Source organism: Caretta caretta, chromosome 10, assembly GCF_965140235.1.
Source record: "Caretta caretta isolate rCarCar2 chromosome 10, rCarCar1.hap1, whole genome shotgun sequence".
In the NCBI taxonomy this organism is placed as follows: Eukaryota; Metazoa; Chordata; order Testudines; family Cheloniidae; genus Caretta; species Caretta caretta.
The window spans coordinates 51,870,078-51,891,007 of NC_134215.1; the positions used below are offsets into that span (position 1 = coordinate 51,870,078).

Genomic DNA, 20,930 nt, shown 5'->3' on the forward strand with positions numbered 1-20,930 from the left:
ACTCCTCTAATGCAGCTGTGCTAAACTTAACTTCTGGGATTTGAGTACAATCAGTAAATATTAGTGCCTATTAAACCACCCTGTGCAAACAGATGGAATTTAAGTGACATGGATAAGGTTACACCTTGAATTGAGTTTAGTTTACCAGCATGAGTGACGATACTGAAGATGCATAAACTCCTTTCCCTAGTGGCACCTTGAAATTGTCTCTATCATGAGAAAGAGGATCTTTCAAGACTATGGATTTCAATCTGTTCTTATGCCTTGTCTACCTGTGAACTGCTGTAGTAGTCCACCCCAGGTTAAGTTGGCATGGAGGTGTGTGGATTTTTCACATCCATGAGTGATTTAACTTTTACCGTAGGCCAGGCCTCATGCAGTGGCTTTTTGTTGTGTGTACATTAAAGACGAGGAAGGGGCAACGTGAGTGTGTCAATGACCTCTTCACAAAAAATTGCTAATTTCTATTGTAAAGATTTGTATATAATTCCTGTTTCATAGCGGGGAGGGGTGGTGCATTACTTTCAGTATAAATGTATGTGCCCAGATCCAAAGTCATTCAGAGGCCAAATAGCTGATCACAAAAGCAGTTTTCTAAAACTGCTTTAGATATGTCTATTTTTCAGAAGGTAAAGAAAAATATGCTGATTCTATTGCCCCTGCACAGGATTCTAAAAAGCAGTTTTACTCACACACTGAGAACCTGAGGCAGGATAGGAAGTTTTTCACATTCTAAAGAGAGCTTTTAATAGTACATTCTATAAAAACATTTTATGATTTTGAGTTGTAACTTGCATTCACCCCATTAATGCTCCAACACAAGATTTAGCACAGTCAATGGTCCTCACTGAAACTTACTTAATGGTAAACAATTACATCTATGGCACTACAGTACTAGAGGATATTCTAAAGCACAATGGAGTTTTCAAGGTGCTGATTACCTCATTCATAAGACAGACACAGCAGTAGTGAAACAGCATTAGGCAGACTTTTGAACACCACAAGTGTCACGCTTTCTCTCCATTCAGCAAGTCTTACAAATGGCTTTCTGCTTTAAACCCACTTCACATGACATCATTGATCACTGGGAAAAGCACCCTACTGTATGGGACTATGCAATCTGCTGAAGCAGGCATGACCAACTGTGAATTCCACTAGTTTTACATAAACTGCATTTCCAGTTGTAGATGCAACTTTAAACAATGAACACCCCCACCCCCCAAGGACAACCTTTTTCTTTTGGTGTAGAATACTGGCCAAGTTTTTGAACTGCAAAAAACATTGGCTTGCAGAAGGCAAATCAGATCAGCAGTGACTAATAGAAAAGAAACAGATTGGGCTCAAAATGACATTTTCCCCCAATCTGCTCAAAGAAAGTAGATAAATATAGCATATACATGTAAGGTTAAAAATTCAATACTAAGCCAGGTACAGTATAGGTGACTGGTTCAGTTGCTTGGTGTTTTTTTTTTTTTTTTTGGACACTGACTAGAATACAGTGGATAAGGAAAATTCTCCACCAGGAAGAGAAATACTTGTGTTGCCACAACAAATTGTTTATACTGTCCATCTGTGTTTGCAGTGGGAGTAAGCTACATTAGGAAAGGATTTACAGTGTACTTGTCCCATAGACACATGGCTAAGTTAAGTTGTATCAGAAACTGCTTCAAGAACAAACTATGACAACTACATGGTGTTCTGAGGGCCATGTCCTAAACAGAATAAGACATATCCCATTGGCTAAGACAATTCACTTATGATGCATGAGAAATTGTATTGAGGAAAAAAGTGTAAGAGACAAAGTTGATGACTTAAGAGAAACAAATGCCTTTAAAATGAAGGGAATAATGTTGATGAAGTTTACGAACTTAAGTTCCTAAAAATACAGAAAGGCACATTTACATCACTGAGTGGCTGAACAATATGCACTAAATTCACTGAGAGTTAAACAAATTGTCCAGATCATTACATGATTGTTATTCTCAACACATATATTAAACAAACAAATTCTAGAGCAATCTAAGTAACATACAGCACTGGCTCAGGTACCAGTGGCCCAAGGTTTAAGCCCCAGAATTGCCATCAGTTAATGAATTCTGCCAATTACCTTTTTATTTTGTTTAAATGTGGTAACAGCTGCTGGTTCTAATCAGAAGATAAGGTCTAAAAACAGTAGTTAACAAGCTGATGGCTACAGTTTGAAGCATTGAATAATTATTTATTGTTCAACAACAAAATAAAGACATCCTGGTATATCTGCCACTTAACATATCAAGTGATAGTCACTACTAGGTTTAGGTAAGTGTATAGTTTACATATTTTCATACACAGTTTAGCAATATTGAACATTTCTGCAGTTTTATACAAAGCCAATTTCTTTTTAAATGATAGTGGTAAAAGCCATCTGAGAAGGACCAAACAGGTAATTAAAACTTTTCTGCAATTGTCAGGAGCACAGTGCTTAGTCAACTAATACTGAAATGCATACTACATCTACCTGCTGCCTAATGTGGCCCTTCAAGGAGATGCAACCAGGGGAAGGCAGATGTTTTTACTCAGTTAAATATAAACACACCCGTTTGTAAACTCATGGGCCTATATCACTAGTAAGACAGGTCTGGTGGGATAGCTGACTTGGCAGGCAGGGAGCTCCAGCCTTCCCACAGGCTTTTGAGATGATGGGAGTGTGGTGAAAGGCAGTAGGCAAACAGAGGAGGAGGGAAAGCTGAGTTAAGTGTCATTTAATTTATACTGGGCTCCTCTCTCCCAGCAGTACCAGAACAGCTGAAATTCCAGCTGCTAACAATGAATTCGTCTTCCATTAAGCTGATAAGAGGCTTAATATAAACAGATGGCTTACATTTCAACATCAGAAATAATATCTTGCCTCTTCTTTTGGGAAAGAGACCATGAGAAATGTTGAACTACTAATTAAATACTGCAGTTAGTGAGGGTATATGCTCACCTCAAGGTGCAGTGTTAGCTCCACAATTTGCATGAGCTGTAATATCGCTGCATATAGATTTGAATACATCTTCCCTACCACTTTGAGCCTGAGTCTGGATTAGGTAGACTTTGCATGGCAAGTAGTTCTATCTCCAAACCCATAACAAACCTGTCTTTCACTCCTAAATAGAGTTGGAAGGGGATGTGGGCAAATGGGGGTTATATTGAGACAAAACCTCTCCTCTCTGAAGCCCCCACATTGAACTCTCATTTTAGGATATAAAAAGGGACAGTGGCCCAATCCCACGGAGCCTGCTAGCTTCAAAAGCAAGTGCTTGCTATCAAACTTTGGGATAAATGCTAAAAATTGAGACATCACCCTAGCAATTCCATTTCAGTTTAAAAAAAGTAAATTAAAATCCCAAGACACATATATGATTAGGGTAATAATTTACATGTCTCTTTTGTAGGGGAAAAAGTACAAATGAGAAACACTTGAATTTGCAGTACAAATACAACTGAATCAACTATTTATTTACAAGGAGTCCTGAAAGACAGCAGCCTTGATACACACTGATAGCAGCAATTACCCAGTCTACTTAATGATATCTCATCTCATCTCTTCTGCAGGCAAAGAGTGATTATTCAGAGGTCACTGTTAAGTTTCTTGCACTGGGGCAAACAGTATGTGCAAGCAATTCCTTGATTTACAAGTGATTCAATCTTATCTACAAAACAGCTGTGAGAGCAGCATGAAATTCTATTGCTCTTCATAATCAGGAACACATTTCTCTTGCTTATAAAGAGGATATAAAAACTTCTCTGATGTAAATGTGCCTTTAGAAAGTGAGAACTGAAAACAATAATATCGAATAGCTAAGTAGTTCATGAAACTATATATATAAAAATTGAGTTATCACAGCTAAAGCAACAAATCAAAATATCTGCTGAGGTTTTCTGGTAGAACTAAAAAAAAAAAAGTTAGTTTGTGTCGAAGTTCAATAAGTCAACTGCTACCTTTGACACAACAAAACTAAAACCCACACGAGGAAGTTGGAAAGTGCACAATGAAAATAATAGTCTTGGATCAAGTATTTATGGAGAATTGGAAATGTTTTGTCCGATGGACTTGATAAGTGAGGATTAAAAGGAGGTATTAAAGTTTATCAGATCCATATTTGGCCTGCCGGTCCACATAGAAGAGGATGTAGGCCTTTGCCTTTACCACGGTCTCCTCGTCGGTCAGAGTTACAGTACTGTCATTGAAATGGAACCAGCGACCTTCATGAGTTGCATAGGCTGTGTAATGTCCAGAGCCAACACTGAAAGCAAAGAGACACACCAAGTGGGATCAACAAAAGGAAATTTACCACCTCATTCTCCACTGAACAGGATAACAGGGCAAGCGCTAATTGACTATCTTCTATCACAAGGCTTCACCCAGGTTAGAGAGGGGGAAACTGGACAGCCTCCATAATTGTTAGCTTAAGCCCAAAGGTGTTTAAGAAAGATATTCCATGCAATAGCATCTTTAGTAGCATCAAGATTTGATACCAACCACATGCAGACAATTGGTTCCTTTTTGGGACTTCATAAAAGGTATCTATCAAAGTGTTAGCATAATCCAACCCCGTCAGGCAAGCAAAACTCCCAGTGAACTTCAATGCAAGTTTTGCCTCTGTAAGATCAGGTTCAGTATTAAGATAAAAGTAATCATCAGCCTACAAACAGAAATAAAATTTGAGTTTTACCATGTTCTGTCATTTAATTTTATATTCAGAATTCCTTACAACTAGTTCTAGCAGAATCCTGTTTGAGGTACATGATTTCAAAGCAAGCGCACAGGGAAAGTGTCATCACAATGAACATAGGCTGGAAACTAACTGAAGTTTTTATACAGATCCCATGTCTCGAATCCTTGTACATATAATTAAGAACCAGAAAACAGCCAAGTTTCATTACCCATGCTGCCTCAAGACAAGGCCATCTCACACTTGCATGACTAACAGCTGTATCTTATATATCATCATAGTTCACACCTGTCTAATTCCATTCCAATCATGTCCAGTTTACACTGGATGTCCATTACAACTACATTTTGTTTTCTCTGAGCTTTGAAGCAGCTGCCAGGGGCGTTCTGTGGTAGTCCTAATGAAGACTCCGTTTGAAAGTCATACCGTTTGATTTAGTACTACTTCAGATTCAGACCACTCATCTTCGGCAGAAAGCAACAAGGGCAACCTGCTAGAGTGAACGTTTTCAAATACATGTTTGCTGAAAACACCCTCAAATCAACTGAGATAGAAAAGTGAGTTCCAGGGACAACAGCAAGAACTCCCACTATTAGAAAACGGTGTAGTTTCTTCTAAAGAATTGTCCCACCATCCCTCAATCTTGGGACTTGATTACACAATATCCTGGAGGAAGAAAGTCCTCATGTCACTACTCCTGACTCTCAAAGGATCCATCAAGGGCTGCAAAATATCTTTTATTCAAAATACAACTACTGTCCAACTTCACAGCATCCCGGTTGGCTCTCAGTTTGAAGCTTCACTCCTGGGGGAGAGGACCACTGCTGTCAGTCTGCCAGTCTAAAGTCTACATTGTTCTAGATGAGCACTTTCCCTTCGCATAAATCTGCATGTGCTTTTAAGCTGAACAAACAAAGAAGAAACACTGAAATTTAATTGTAAGTGGCTACATGAAATGTCAGTTTTTATGGCCATAGGACCTTTCACTCAGTTTAAATACTTTCCAGAATGACTTTACTTTCCAATTTGAAAGTCGCAAAGGGACTGGCCTCATTTTCAATAAGTGTCAGATTTCCACCTATTACTCAGGGGACAAGAGTGGAGATTCCCAGCAGGCGACCTCCGATATTTTGAACAATTAACATTTTTGGTAAAAGTCCCCATCGGAATATAAAGCTGCTTTTTATTTCCATATTAGCATAGCGGCTACTAGAACCAACATGCACATTAGGGGTGAAGTCCTGACCCCAAATGAAGTCAAAAGGAGTTTGGCCACTGCCTTCAGTAAGGCCAGTACGTCACCTCAGGTACTCACTCAGCATACTTACCCTGAACCATGATGTACAACAACAGCTGCAAGATCATATAGACAGCTTTCTGGGCCACTGTTCTCCGGCTGCAGTTCAAAGTAGAGAAAACAGCTTTTAAGAAGTCAACTGGCACCTTCTATGTTCCATAACATACAATAAAACAGAATAAATTTCCAGTGTATATATCAGTAAGAGTCTCTGTACCTCTAACAAGTAGCATTTCATGTCTAGGTCCCGGAGAGGAAATTCTACATATGTATCAACCTTGTTTCTCAGATATTCTGTCCAGTGAAATCGTTTCAAGTGTAAGCATAGCACCTATGGTATTAAACATGAAAGACAGAGTTCATTAGGTTAAGTCTTTGATTATGGTTACATGTTTATTGGTCAAGTTATTAATTTCCTTTAAAGTTTCACCACACACTGATATTTGCACTAACCTTTGGTAGTTTCTGAATCCAGAATTTTTTGGTGGATTTCTGTTTCTTTTTACATTTGTGGCACATATAGAGCTCTGTCTCATCAAGTTCTTCCAAGTCTGTAAAACTGCGAAGACAATCTAAAAGGAAGAAAATTCAGAAGCACTAACAAGAGGCCAAAGGGTACGAAAAGTGTAAAATATTTATTGTAAACATGCCAAAGTTAGCATTTGGATCAACAGAAAATAGAGTGATGTCGAGCCAGCACTGCTCCTATGCTCACCAACTAGAGAATTCAAAAGGTTTCAGATCTAACCTCTGACTGAAGACAAGACCAACTGCACTTTTGAGTAGCTCTGTACGGGTTCATGCAGCTGTGGCAACGTTATGCTAACATTTATTGCATCATGCTAAATTCCTTGACTTTGAGAGCATGGATTTAATGGTAATTCAAGAATAAAGAAATCTGGATATCAAGCAAACTTCCTTCTCACCTACAGTAGGAATTGCTAGTAGACCATCAGACATGGGCACAGGAACTAGAGGTCCAGGGGGTGCTGCAGCACTCCCAGATTTTATGTAAGGCTCTGCTCCTAGCCCTGCACACTGGGTCCCAGCCGCCAGCCCCATGCCTCTCCTACTGGCCCCGCATGCAGGCTCCTGGCCCCGTACTTGGGGTTCCCAACCACCAGCCCCGCGCCTCCGCTTTTGGCCCTGCACTCAGGGGGTCCTGGCCATGGGTCCTGGCTGCCAGCCCCACGCCCACCCCCAACTGTAACCCCAGCCTCAGACTCCTTACTCCTGTCTGGGGATGGAGGGGGGCGGACAGGCGTAAGGGAAATGGCTTTCAGCACCCCTTCACCCCCCTATTAAAAACGTTCCAGTGCCCCTGTTGTCAGCAGAAACTGAATAGCCTTCCCAGCAAACTATTAAGTTAGGAAAAAGTTGATCCATATCACAGATACTTTGTCTTTGGGGACTGGGTGGGTAGAGAAAGAAGAATCCCCTCCCCCGTTAAACATTTTACAAGCTACACAGGTTTGTACTCCTTAAATGAAGGTCCAAGGATGGGATTATTGGTTCATCAGTATTTATACACAATTTTTAAATGGGCAGAACAGGCAACATCCATCCCTCCTGCATGCAAGAAGCATAGTGCCAATACTGCCTTTTCAAGCACAGAACTTGAACAAAAGCTGTGCGTATACAAGAGATGAGTTCTGGCTGGTTTCTAGTGGGCAGTTACCCTTTGTAGGCACTCTCTTCATAAAGGCCAAGGATTGAACAGACATGGAGGCTAAAGTACCCACTAACCCATACAGCTCATTTCTGAAGCACACTGACTGCTGGTGCTATACAGAGGAATTCAGGAGCCAGGGCTTGTAATCCAGCCATTTTAATAGTCCACTAATATTTTGATTTCTTCTCTCTCAACCTTATATCTCTGCTTCAGTGAAAGTTCAATCTTAAACTGGAGCCATGTAATTCTGAAAATAGTTAATTTTGGACTCTAACTCAAGAAATAAAATCTCCCCCTCCCCTAAAGGCACTATCATGTTCCAGATAAAGAACTGAGTGGGATATGGTTGCAGTAATCACGTTTACAAACATTCTGGGTGAAATCCTGGCTTCACTGAAGTCAGCTGAAAAATCTCCTATTGATTTCAGGGTGGCCAAGATTTCACTCACCACGAACTCTTACCTCGTAGTGTGCACATTGGTCCATTTTCTTGATTCTTAGTACGTTTATTTCTGAACTGACTTGGAATATCTAGTGAAAGGTCTAGGAAAGAAAAAATACAACTGAATTTTTTAGATCAAAATAAAAACTTAGTTCTCACTGAAGTCTTTCATTGTAAAATCACATATCATTTGTCAGATACATGAAGATTCAGAGCTTTAAACATGATAGCCAATATTTTGCAAGAAAAAGATACCTTACCTAGGAATGGATCAAACTTTCTAGATTCAGTCCCACATATTAAGCAGTTTACTTCATTTTGAAGAATGCCTCCAAATATAGCTGTGACAACGGTAGAGGCTCCATTTCTAAACAAACATGAAGAGAAGAAACTCATCAGAATTTCTGTTTTAGGCTGCATTTTAGCATGTGAAATATTTTATTGCTTACAACGTCAAAAACCATCAGGCAGTTTGGTCTGGGTGTAACAAACAAGGATTGGGTTAATTTACGTGGCCCTTTCACCCATCACTAGATTCCAGAAAGCAAATGTTAATACAGCAAAGATACTGGAAACCTAGAAGAAACAGGTATCCTATATTCTATGCAGGTGTTCATAAGAAACAGATCTTCAATGGAAAAAGTAGATAAGCATCCCAAATCTTTTTAAAGGTTGTGTTTATATACAGTCCATTCTCTCCAGAACGCATATGATTTAATATTATTATAAGGGTGTTATTTTTAAGAGCAATTTTCTATGCAACAGCTGTCTCTCATAGGGTGACACGACGTCCTGATAAAATTGGGACTGTCCCAATATTTAGTTGTTTGTCCTGTGTCCTGACCGATGTACGGTCAGGACGCCATTTGTCCTGATATTTTGCTTCAGCAGCACTTTTTTTTTTTTGCTGCTTGGGGCAGCAAAAGACCTAGAGCCAGCCCCTGTTGGAGGGGGGGTGAGCCTGTGGCTGCCCCCTCATGTGTCCCGATATTTTGTTCTTGTCATCTGGTCACCCTAGTCTAGGTGAACTAGGGTGTATTTTCTCTTTGAACCTGCTCCCTACTTTTTACTGCACATCTTTAGGGCTTTTTAAAGCAGGTTTCCTCCCATTTAGTCACCTCCAAAAAGACATTTACATTGCAAGAACATGCTAAACGTTGTGTCATCATTCTTTTGTACATTCATAAGGCACTTACAGTAATCTTTTTGTTTTAAAAGCTCCAAAATAGAAGGAGATTCTTAGCTAGACTGCTAATTCAACCAGGCCAAAGCAGTACTGCTATATGCACCATGAGATGTGTTTCAATAATGTAGTACTATATGAAGAAAGAAGCAACCGTTTTTCTGCTGAGGAAAGGAAAAAATCCACCCTATCAACTTGTGTTTGTCTGATACAAAACCTCAGGCTAACTGCCAGGAGCACTGCTTTCTCCTGATCTTACCCCGGGGAAGCCATTACAATGGTGGAGGTGGTGAGAAAGATGAAGGACAACAGAAATAAGTAACAACTGGGGACACTGACCTTTTAAAACATTCAAGTGTAAATTCCTAACACTGCCATGTTGTTAATGCTTAATGAAAACAAATATTTCAAAGTAATTAACATTACAAGAAACCAGAATAATTTGCTAGTTTATATGGTCAGGTTTCCAACCACCTGCTGGGCTGCAGAAAACCTGCGCTGTGAGATTACAAACCACCTCCTTCGGACCTGATTAATAAACTGTCAATATTTTGTTTAAGGCAAGTTTACAGCACTATCTGTACACTGATCTCATTGGGGCAAATCTTTTTTCAGGCAAAGCTGCCTTTCAAGCCTCAGAGTTTTTCCAGGCTCAGATCAGCTGAGGATTGCAAGATTTTGGGCCAGATACTCTAAAACCAACCCTGCAACAATCTGTATCCGAATCTAATAGGGTTTTTAGATTCAGTTGATTGTGGTGCATGTGTTTTGCATGAACCAAGAAATGTACTGACTCATTTTATTTTATACTGAAGAGCACACTCCTAGCCCTGTAAGACCAGTGACTTCAGGCAAAATAGCTATTTACAGAGTTAACTAAAAGTGGGTTGTAGAACACTAGTAACTTACTGTAATCAAGCCTATGCAGTACTCACCTGCCCTGCTCAGGCCTGTTTAACTTGTAATCCCTTTTCCTGCATAGATCAGGACTGACATAACTCTCAGATAATCCTAACATAGGGAGTCTGCCCAGTGACCAAAATCCAGGCTGAACTGACTTAACATTCCTTCCTAAAGCAAAATAAATGTTTTGGTCTCAGCGCTGTTTTCAATCTAGCAGAGCACACTTAGGAAAAATAATTCAGGAAGTGTCAGCATTTCCAGACCAAAAGATTTGAAAGGCACCCAAAAGTGCTTCACTTTCAAAACAGGGAACGGTAGGAAAACTGAAGGGAAACGCTACAACATTATCAAAGGCAAATTAAAGCAGCAGCTGCTTCAAGGGTATCTCTTAGGTAGATACAAATACAAAATGTTGTATTGCCGGGAAAAAATCCAGTTATGGCAAATCTTGAATGTACTGCCACTTTCTGTTCCACTCATGTAAAAACCCTGTTGCCCATTTATAATTAACATGCCATTGATCAGTGTGTAATTTTGTTTAGCCTGAACTCAAGACAGTTGTATACAGAAAAAAATAGGATTGGTTTTATTTTGAGAGATACTGAATCAAAGCGTCACATTCACAGCCACCAGATAAACTATTTTATTTATTTTGACCAATTCCCATAACTACTATGAAAAAAACAATTGATCCAAGACACAATAAGGCTTGGGTGCTTTGACTAAGAGGCTCCAGAGTGTGATGCTACTTTAGCTTATTTGTTTAAATATACAAAATAATGATGCCATAGGGCAGATCACTCCCACAGGATACTTTGATTCATGCATGGAGCCCCACCATGATGGTAAGCTGTTGAAGGAATTAGAACAATATCTTACATGCAACATTTGTTGCTTCCAGAGAGACCTGAATTTTCTTGCAAAATTACCGAGCGGGAAACACCATTAAAGCCACCTTGGAGTTCCAAATGTAGATGGTCCAACAGGTAACGCATGAATTCATGGGCATCTTGTTGCTGGTATCCCCTTAACACAAAAATATTCAGAGAATTTAAAGAGACTGCATCTTTATTTCTGACATAGTGGCTCAAAGTAGTTCCAACATTCAAACCAAACCAAACCCTGTTTCTTACAGGATACACTTGTTTGTGCAATTTCTAATACTTTGGCTGTACTAGGACACAATTTCCACACATATCTCTGGAAGCCTGGAGTGAACTAGTCTAGACAAGCTAAGCAATTAGTTCAGATCAGAGTGCAATATGATCTCAAAGACACGGCTTGTCTATGCACAAGTGTACAACTGGCAGAATTCTAAACTTCCCACTCCTCTTGTCCAATTTGTTTTTAAGACTTTAGATTTAAAAGCAAAATTCCTTGTTTTTTTTAAAACAATACAAAGGAGTGCTTGAAACCGAGCAATAATTGTAAATGTACTTGATTCTTGCCTCTTGAACAGTTCTGACAAAGGACGGGCAGTAACTCTCACTACTGTGCAGCCTTGAGGGCTGGACCTTCATGGCTAGCCCATATTGCAGCGTGGCGCTGAGTCACACTTGTGCCAAGCCACTGCAACTGCTGACCAATTGTGAACCCATGTGGTTATGAGGCGGCTACTGGTTAAGCCCAAGCACTTCCTTCAAGCACTTGGATTGGCTGCCTAACTTGTAGCAACGTAGAGGGGAACAGTATTACCAATAAATTACCAGTAAGCTCAAGGATGTAATAATTCAAAGAAAGTCAGGAGGAATCTGTATGAATACATCATAAGACTCAAAGCACCCATCCCCAAATGAAGCGGGGGGACACATCAGAGTTACAGATAGCTACACAATCCTTCATAGGATTTGTACAGAAGTTCCCAAACCATGGTCTGCAGAGAGCTGCAGTCTCTGCAGTTCTGGTCCTTTAAATTTCACTAATAAGCTAAAAATCCATTACATATTATTCTCCTATTCCATGTAAGCAACTGATGCAGTTACCACCAGGATATTATGTGGCTGAGTGGGATGGGTGCTGGTTTCTAAAGTCATGAACAGAAAGGGCAGTGTCTATGCAAACTCTCAACAGTATGGAACGCATCTTAGACTTGGAGAACCTGCGGTTCTTCTTCGAGTAGTGTCCCTATGGGTGCTCCACTTTAGGTGTCTGTGTGCTCCTGCACCTCTAATCAGAGATTTTTGGTAGCAGTGTCCCCGTTGAGCATGTGCTCTCTCCCTTCTGGTCTGCCTCAGGGCACCAGACCAACCCCCCCTTACCGCCTTTGCGAGCAGTTGTCCCTTCCTTATCTGTGTCATTAGCATAAGTAGTGTTTGTTTTGTTACCTTTGTTCTCCCTAAAAGTACTCAGGCTAATGTTTTATTTTATTTTATTCCTTTGGTTTAAAAAGAAAAGAGAAAAAGGAAAAGAAGTTCACTTTCCTTCCCTGTCTGGGAGCATTCCCCCTCCCCTCCCCAGGCATCTAGTAGACTCATAATTATTTTCTTTTTCAGTTGTTTAAAAAAATAAAAATAAAGACAATGTTCTTCTGCATATTCCTCCCTGCTAGAGGAGGACACCCCCTGCCCAGGGGCTTGCCAGGCTCTCTCACAGACGTGCTTTACCTGCCACACCTAAAACTGCAGCCTCACAGGAGTTTCCTATAGAGAAAACACTTGAGTCTGCAGTGTTGACCCTGGATCATCCCCAGAGCCTTCAATTCAAAAGGGGTCGAGTGGTGAAGAGGAGGAGAGAAGCAGCAGCCACCTGGAAAGGTTCCTCCGAGCAACTGGCCAGCCAGAGTGGTGTTCCCCAGTGTGGCCATCTCAGCACCAATCCCCCAGTAGCTGGCCAGCCAGTGGGACTCCCCAGAGCGGCCACCTCGGTAGGACAATACCAGCAGAGGAACCTCCTGCTGTGAGCTCAGCTGCTGCTCCTGGTCGTTGGAAGCTCTGGAAGCTGAAACCTGAGAAGGGGCTTCCTCCTCTGAGCTTCTCCGCACAGCAAGGGGCTCCTGTAAGCTCTGTGCTGCTCTGAGTTCTACTGTGGGCAACTACTGCACCGGAGAGGGCAGTTACCATACCATCTCTAAAAGTACCATCTCTAAAAGAGCGACACAGAGAAGCCCTGCTGTCAGCTCTGCTTCCTTCCACCGAATTGATGTCCCCTAAGGAGAGGGGACAATTATCGTACCATCTCTAAAAGAGTGGCATAGAGAAACCCTTTGGTAGCAGATGCAATAAAACTCTATCTAGGAAGTGTTCTGCACCTTCCCAGCCATTGATACCGACTACAGACACTCCTCTGGGGTTCTGGAGGAGCCCATGGTAACACAGGTGCTCTGATACTCTGGAGAGACAATTACCATACTATCTCTAAAAAAGTGGCACAAAAACTTTTTGTACTGGGCAAAACTCTCATTTCAGGAGTACTCTGCCCAACTATCGGTACTGACAATGTACCATGGACCCTCCTCTGTGGTACCAAATGAACCCATGGTCCTGCATGAACTCTGGTACCCTAGAAACCTGATGATTGGGGAAGAACCACAATCCCCATTACTTGGTACCAGGACCCCGGTATCGAGCACATCCCGGCACCCAGAATCGCTCTTAGCACTGGGCTGTATACTGCCAATACCCCACTCAGCAGCACCCTTTCCCACTGACGAATCTGACACTGGCCAGGATGAGATCATTCCCTGGCCCCTCAAGGTGGCCCACACACTACAAGGGTCATCCTCAATTCCATCATGCTAACTGCCCGTGCCTGCCTTCCTGCCTCTTCCTCCCAAGGCCATATTGTAGCACACATGGCGCGACCGTCTCCGGTGTCTCTCAGGGAGAGTCCACCAGATGGTTTGCTACAGCCTGGCACCTGAGCCAGGGCAGAAGAAAGCTTTTTCAGAACAGGAAAGAAGGGGGAAGGGGAGAAAGAAGAAAGAAAGAAAAAAAACCTGAAGAGGAAGCTACCTCTTCAGCACACTTCACCTAGTGATGAGGGGTGGGCAGCACAGTCTCATCTGGGAGAGATGAGGAGAAGATTTAAGAACTTTCTGGATCTTACCAAGAGGGTGGCAGACGAGCTGCAGATTCCCTTACAGGAGGTGGCAGATACACATCACAAGTTGGTGGAAATTCTGCACACTAGCTTCTCATCTAGAGCGGCCCTCCCAATTAATTAGCTGATTCTAGATCCTACCAAAATCATCTGGCAGAGCCAGCCTCCATTGCACCAACCAGCAACAGAGTGTAAACAAAAACAACCCTACATCTCTACCCAAAGAGGCAGACTTCGTTTTCATCATCCGCAACCCAACTCCATCATAGTGGATGTGGTTAATGCATGAAGCATGCAACATAATGCCAAGTCAACTCCATCTGATCAGGCTTTGCAAGACGGCATATTCATCAACAACATTACTGTTTAGAGTCAAATTATCAAACTGTCATGGCCAAAACAATTTTGTTAATCTTGGGAAATCAAGGATGTTTCTGAAACATTATTGGAAACACAAAAAGAACAAATTCAGACCATTCTTAGAGAAGGTCAGTTAATAGCCAGACCGGTCCGAGAGACACCACTGGATGTAGCTGTTACAGCTGCCCACCCAGTCTCCATGACAGTGATACTGAGGTGGGTTGTGGGGTTTTGTTTTTTTTTTTTTTTGTTCGCTACACCTCTCTAGATTGCCCAAAGAGCTACAGACTTCCAATTTGAAGGACCAAACTCTCTGTGGAGAAGACAGATTTTCTCTCCATATCCTGAAGGATTCTCGGACCGCCTTAGGAATCTACACTGTGGAACAGAAGAGAAGATATACCTCTCAACCACACCACAGATCACAATCTTCTCAATACTCAGCATCTCTGTGCTGTTATGAGCCACAGTGTAAGAGGCCCAGGGCTCAAAAGTGAGAACAGTCTGCACCCCAGTCCATGAACTCTCAAACTGCCTCTTATAAGCACTCTGATGAGCTGGTCCAGGGCCTGAACAATGACACCTTACAGCATCAGCGCTCCTCTCACTTCCCACATTCACCACCCTGGGACACGTCTCCCTAATATGCTGGGGAGCTCACCTACACAACAACACACAAAGGTTATGATGGACTTAATGTGACCTGTATGTTTTATATAAACTGCCAAGGAGCTGCCAGATCTCCTTCCCTCTGCAAGACAGCATTCAAACTTTGGAATTGATGCACCTATCACAATGTGCTCATCTCAGCTGTTGTCTACAAGGAATACAGAATGGGATAACCAACAGTCTCAGGTGGAATTTTCTCACAACAATGAGTGTATACTGAATTCAGAGGTGCTTCAAGATATAGCCACCCTTTGGGGAAACATTTACTGGCTGTTGCCCTCATTTTCCCAGTGGACAGGGCCCACTTGTAGGTCTTTTCCCAGTTTCCTACCCTATCCCAAGATTCCGTTGAAAATTCAACAAAACAAAGCGAGAGTTATTGTGATTGCCCCTCTTGACTATGACAAGTCTGGCACCCTTACCTGACGCAGATGGCAATATGCCCTCCTGTTCCTCTGACGTCAGCCCATTCCTCACCCACTCTCTCTCAAAACAATGGGCTGACCCTTCACCCCAACCCATGGGTCCTCCGCCTCCAGGCTTGCATCTTTCTTTGTTCCAAGGCTTAGAAGCAGAATGCTCTGACAAGCTGAAACACATGTTGCAACATAGCCACAAGTTGACCACTCCACATACCTATCTACAGAATGGAAACGACTCCAAGTTTGTACCATTCCAGATGGACAGACCCAACCTCATCTTTCCTCCCTCTGATTTTGCTCTACATTTTAAACTCTCCCTCAGCTCCCTTAAGGTACATCTCATGGCAAAAATGGCTTCCCACTTGGGGAGTTTGCTCAACCACTAATGCGTAGACTCTTTAAGGGCATTGGGCCTCTCTTCCCCCATGTGACACCACCCGCTCCAGCCTGGGACTTTAATCTAGTTCTCAGGGCTTGGACTAGACCTCCCTCCGAGCTGTTCTCTCTTACACCTGTCCACGACGACAGCACTTCTAATTGCCATCGCCTCATCTAGGCACATAGGAGAAACAGCGGCCCTGATGGCACACCCGTCATTCACGGCCTTTGTCTTTTAAAAAAAAGTTTCCACGTTTCTCCCTACTCTTTCTGCACTTTCCATATGAATCAGAGCCATCTCCCTTTTTTTCCCCAAAACCACACTGTGACAACTGGGAGACAATTGTGCATATGCTAGATATTAGAAGGATATTATCATTCTACTTGGACAGTTTTAAGGGCTTCAGGAAATTCCCTAAACTCTTCCTTTCGTCCACAGAAAGATCCAAAAGCTCTGTGATATCTCCTCAAAGACTATCCAACTGGGCCTCTAGTTGCATTAATCACTTAGCAAAGGCGCAACTTGCTGCCGTCCATACGCACTCCATGAGATCAGTTCCTACCTCAATCATATTCCAAAGGGATACCCCTATCTCCCCAATCTATAGAGCAATGATTGGGGCCTCTGTCCACACTTTTGCAGAACATTATGCAATCGCTGAAGATTTGGCCGCTGACACCATCTTCGACTCCACAATATTCTCTGTAGTAAAAGACTCCGCTCCAAAGTCCCAGCCTCCAGTGGTGGGTACTGCTCCGGAGTCACCTAAAGTGGAGCACCCATAGGGACACTACTCAAAGAAGAAGAGGAGGAAGTTACTCACCTTGTGCAGTAACGATGGTTCTTGGAGATGTGTCCCCCTTTGGGTGCTCCACAACCCGCCCTCCTCCCCTCTACTTCGGAGTTCTCTATATGGCTCTGTGGTAGAGAAGGAAGTGGGGGGGGGTCGCCCATGCAGTGCTAAATAGCCTTGAGGCAGACCACAAGAGAGGGACACTGCTACCAAAAATCTCCGATTAGAGGTGCAGGGGCACACAGACACCTAAAGTGGGAGCACCCATAGGGACACACATCTCCAAGAACCATCGTTACTGCACAAGGTGAGTAACTTCCTCTTTAGTTGAGTGAGCACAGAATGCGTAAGCTGGCACATGCCCATAGGAAAGGTGACATGCCTAATGCAGAATGCAGTCACTGCACACCAAGCGTCCTACAAAATCTCAGCCAAGGTTAAAGTGAACAAACACTAAAACCTTAAATAGGCTTCCCTCCTTTGTCCCCAAACAAGCATAACAAGAGCTATTTCCTCCAAACCAGCAGTCACAGCAAGCAAGCATTACTCAGAGAAACTGCCTAGCTTTGAGGCAACAGCAGTGAAAGGCAGAGCTGTGAAATCAAACCCAGGAAAAAGCAGGCAGTTGTGACTCAGAACATTTAGAGCATACTACTGCTGTGCTGCGTCAAACTGAAGCCTGAACTCTTAAGAAGATCAGCTTGGTTCCCCCTCTAATTCCTTTTACATCATCAGTGGTACAATTAAGTGCTTTATCTAAATGTTCAGAATAATTTTTGTTACAGTACAATAATTATTGTGCAACAACTATGCATGCAAGATGTAAGCAGAGGTAAGGAACCTTCAATCCATTACTATGTTAGAATAGTGGTTCCAAATTGTTACCCAATAGAGAGTTAGATTTATTAAAACCAACAACATCAAGTAAATATTTTGGAAGTAAATTATTAATACTCCAAAATCTAAAAATTTCTAATGTGTAGTTTTCCTGATTGGTATTTATCTTTATCAGGTCACTAGAGATGGAATTCAGAATTAAAAAGATTATCGAGTAAAGGATGTGATATCTGCACGTTAACTTTGAATAGATACTAAACATAGATATTTAATGTTTACACAAACTGCACTATCACTCCAGAACAAATGAATGAGGCCGAATTCTTTTCCAAGACAGACTGGGGTTTAAATGCAGTCATTAGAAGTTACTGAAGTAATAAAGGAATTGCTTAGTTTAATAGATATATCCACATTTTATATAGCTTAGAGTTACAACAGAAGAAAGAAAATTTATGGAAATAGCATTATCAGCAAGAATGTGTTACAGACAACATTACTTAAGCCAAAGGACAGATATTTTAAATGAAATGGGACATATATTTGATCTGAAATGAGATATAATTCGGTTTGTAAATGTTTTATTGTATTTACATTTATAATATAGCACTTTGTAAGGTTTGTATTGCGTTCACTAAAGTACAAATATATTTGTAATATGAACTGAACAATCTAAAATAAAATGACCAAAGTTCCTGTGGTGAGGAATACAGCTTCTTACATAGACCTCAGATCCCAGTGCACCTAAACAATTCAATCCAGCCCATCCACATTCTCTTTCCCATGGGCAGCAAAACGTGATACAAAAGGAACAGTCACCAGAGGGGAAAAAACCCTCAGAATTCACGAAGAATACTAAACATACTTCAACCCACCATGAGGCTATGGAGCTCTCTCTCCGTGTGCAGCAGACCTGTCATATTAGACAGCTCAGAGACCAAGCTTTCATAGCAAAGATACAGCCTGCAGAGGCACACTACAGTTTCCCATCATTTTACCGCAACTGTACTGAACATATAATATACAATTCCTAGCCATGAGCTATATTCCCTATTCCCACACGGATTTGGAGAGATCTATACTGCAATACAGCAATTTCCAGTTGCTTTCCACTATGCTACACTTTTCTATTAGGGAGACCCAGTCTATGGTGGCGAGGGTGGACAGAAGATGCCACAGTTGGCTAAAACCTCTTAAAGGCCGAGATTCATGGGAAAACTAACCAACCAAATCTCAGCTCCAAGGCCTCTCCATCACTCCACCTTGCGCAAACACAAGCAGCATAGCTGGGTTGTTGCCATCATGCCACCAGCTCTAATCCTGTCCATTTATCCAAAGCCCACCCTGCATGTAGCCCCTCTGAACTGGCTAACATTGCAGAGGGAGACTGGGGACTCTAAATGGAACACCAGTTACTTACACAGCATGATGAAATTCAACACAGAACATCTATTTTCCTCCTCCAGCCAAGGCCGCTGCCCCTCCCTCCTCCAAATTCAGGGGAAAACATAGCGAGTGGCTGACTTTCCTTTCCATGTAGCTTACCGCATTATTTTGCTTCACTCAATAGAGGGGCAGATATGGCCGAAGGAAGGCAGAGTGCACAACTAGTACCTTTCACTAATGAAGTGTTCCTAGACAGCTAGTGTTACCCATGGGTCACAAATTGTCCCTCTCCCCGAAGAGTGCCAAGTTCCCAGAAGAGGGCAGCACTTTATGTTAAAAGCCATGATAGAACCCACAGTGCTGAAAATTTGCTAGAGAACAGATTTCCCTGCTCAGTCACACAAGATCTGTAGGGTAGGTTTATTACTGATAACAGGGTAACTCATCAAGGATATTAGAGATAATGTTCTTATGCCTAGAACGTTTTGGCCATTGCTTGAAGCCACTGGTATTAAACTTCCTTGATTCTCATAAGCCAGTAAAATATATATTAGGCAGTGTGAAGAATACAAGTTTTATTATCTGGGTTATTCAGCTAAGCATGTGTGTTCACAGCATCTTTTCAGCACTGCTGGAAATGTAACAGATAACAGAACATCTTTACTACCTGAGAACATGGAGCAACTTACCTTCCCAAATCCTAACAGGTTTCAGTGCTCCTTTGAAAGAGGTTCAGGGGCCAGGACAGGGAGACCTTGGAGAGGAATGATACTTTGTTGATTTACTTGGGTAACTTTTTTTTGACAGTGTGCGTAACACCCATAGACTCTTATAGCCCTTACTTAGAGTTACATTGGCAGTGGCTCGACTGTTTTGAGAATCAAGGAAGTTTTGCCCAGTATGCTTTACTTAGGGCTATGGCAACTCTCTTTTTAAAATATCATTCCTATCATAGCCAAAAGTTTGGGTTCTGTAAATTCCTTATTCTTGGTGAACCGTAGGACCTTATCTTGGCTCTCCTGCCCCTAGAAGCAAGCAAACTCATCAAAATTATGTACTCTAGTCCCTGTATATAAGGGATTTGTCTTCTCTGACTATTATATGCAGCGTGCATATTGGCAACAAGCAATTATCTCGATGAATGAAAGTCTCTAGATTAAAGTGAAGTCACATTTGAAAGCTACATGTGTGGGCATAGGGGGAGGCTGCATGGAGTATTTTCCAGGAGCCAGATTAGGGCACAGGTGGCATAAGGTTACATTCAAGAACACTACTCTTTGCCTTACAGAACTTACCTAAAATTTGGCATGATTTTCCAAACGACGTAAAATAAAGACTCTGGGCTAAATGCAGTTTGGCTCCCTTGCCATAAAGCACAAAGTGTCTTTCTAAACTCTTCAACCAATGAACTGGGGAGAGAAAGTAAAAATGAATGAGTGTGGATTCATACTCTGATCTACATTTTGCTGATCTTCAGGACTTCAGTGGTACAAATATCAAAGAATTTCCTTTGATGAAAATGGTTCACTTGGTAAATCATTTCAACTTCTTACACAAAGACATATTCCAAGTCCCTAAAAATCTTACAATCTAAATCTAATCCACAAAACTGACAGGGTAGAGAAGACAGACTAGCAACATTGTGGAATCACAGATGTTAAGGATGGAAGTGGGACCGATTTTCTATCGAAGTTTTCATCACTGTAGTATCTGAGCACCTCTAAAATTGTACCTGTAAATCTTGTGCGCGCAATTATTTGCATGTTGGTGAAGATTCAGTCCTCTTGTTCACCTTGAAATTCTCTCAAGGTTGTTACCTATACTATTATTTAGTGCTAAGATGTTTAATAAACCA

The 20,930-nt window shown here is 41.8% G+C and overlaps 1 protein-coding gene across 4 annotated transcripts in view; it reads right to left on the bottom strand.

Moving 5' to 3' along the window:
* Nucleotides 1-2,197: 2,197 nt before the first annotated feature.
* Nucleotides 2,198-20,930, bottom strand: part of USP3 (ubiquitin specific peptidase 3) — a 57,871-nt gene continuing 39,138 nt past the window's right edge. For 2 of the 4 annotated variants that reach the window (XM_048867269.2, XM_048867270.2), the window contains 8 exons: nt 20,371-20,484; nt 11,074-11,220; nt 8,369-8,475; nt 8,129-8,209; nt 6,448-6,566; nt 6,212-6,325; nt 6,026-6,093; nt 2,198-4,268 (listed from right to left, as the gene is read on the bottom strand). In XM_048867269.2, coding sequence (XP_048723226.1) covers nt 4,103-4,268; nt 6,026-6,093; nt 6,212-6,325; nt 6,448-6,566; nt 8,129-8,209; nt 8,369-8,475; nt 11,074-11,220; nt 20,371-20,484 — 916 coding nt within the window. In that variant the 3' untranslated portion in view covers nt 2,198-4,102. Of the gene's footprint in view, nt 4,269-4,292; nt 5,601-6,025; nt 6,094-6,211; nt 6,326-6,447; nt 6,567-8,128; nt 8,210-8,368; nt 8,476-11,073; nt 11,221-20,370; nt 20,485-20,930 lie in introns of those variants that run through there. The other 2 variants (XM_075132998.1, XM_048867271.2) reach the window with 2 other exon arrangements.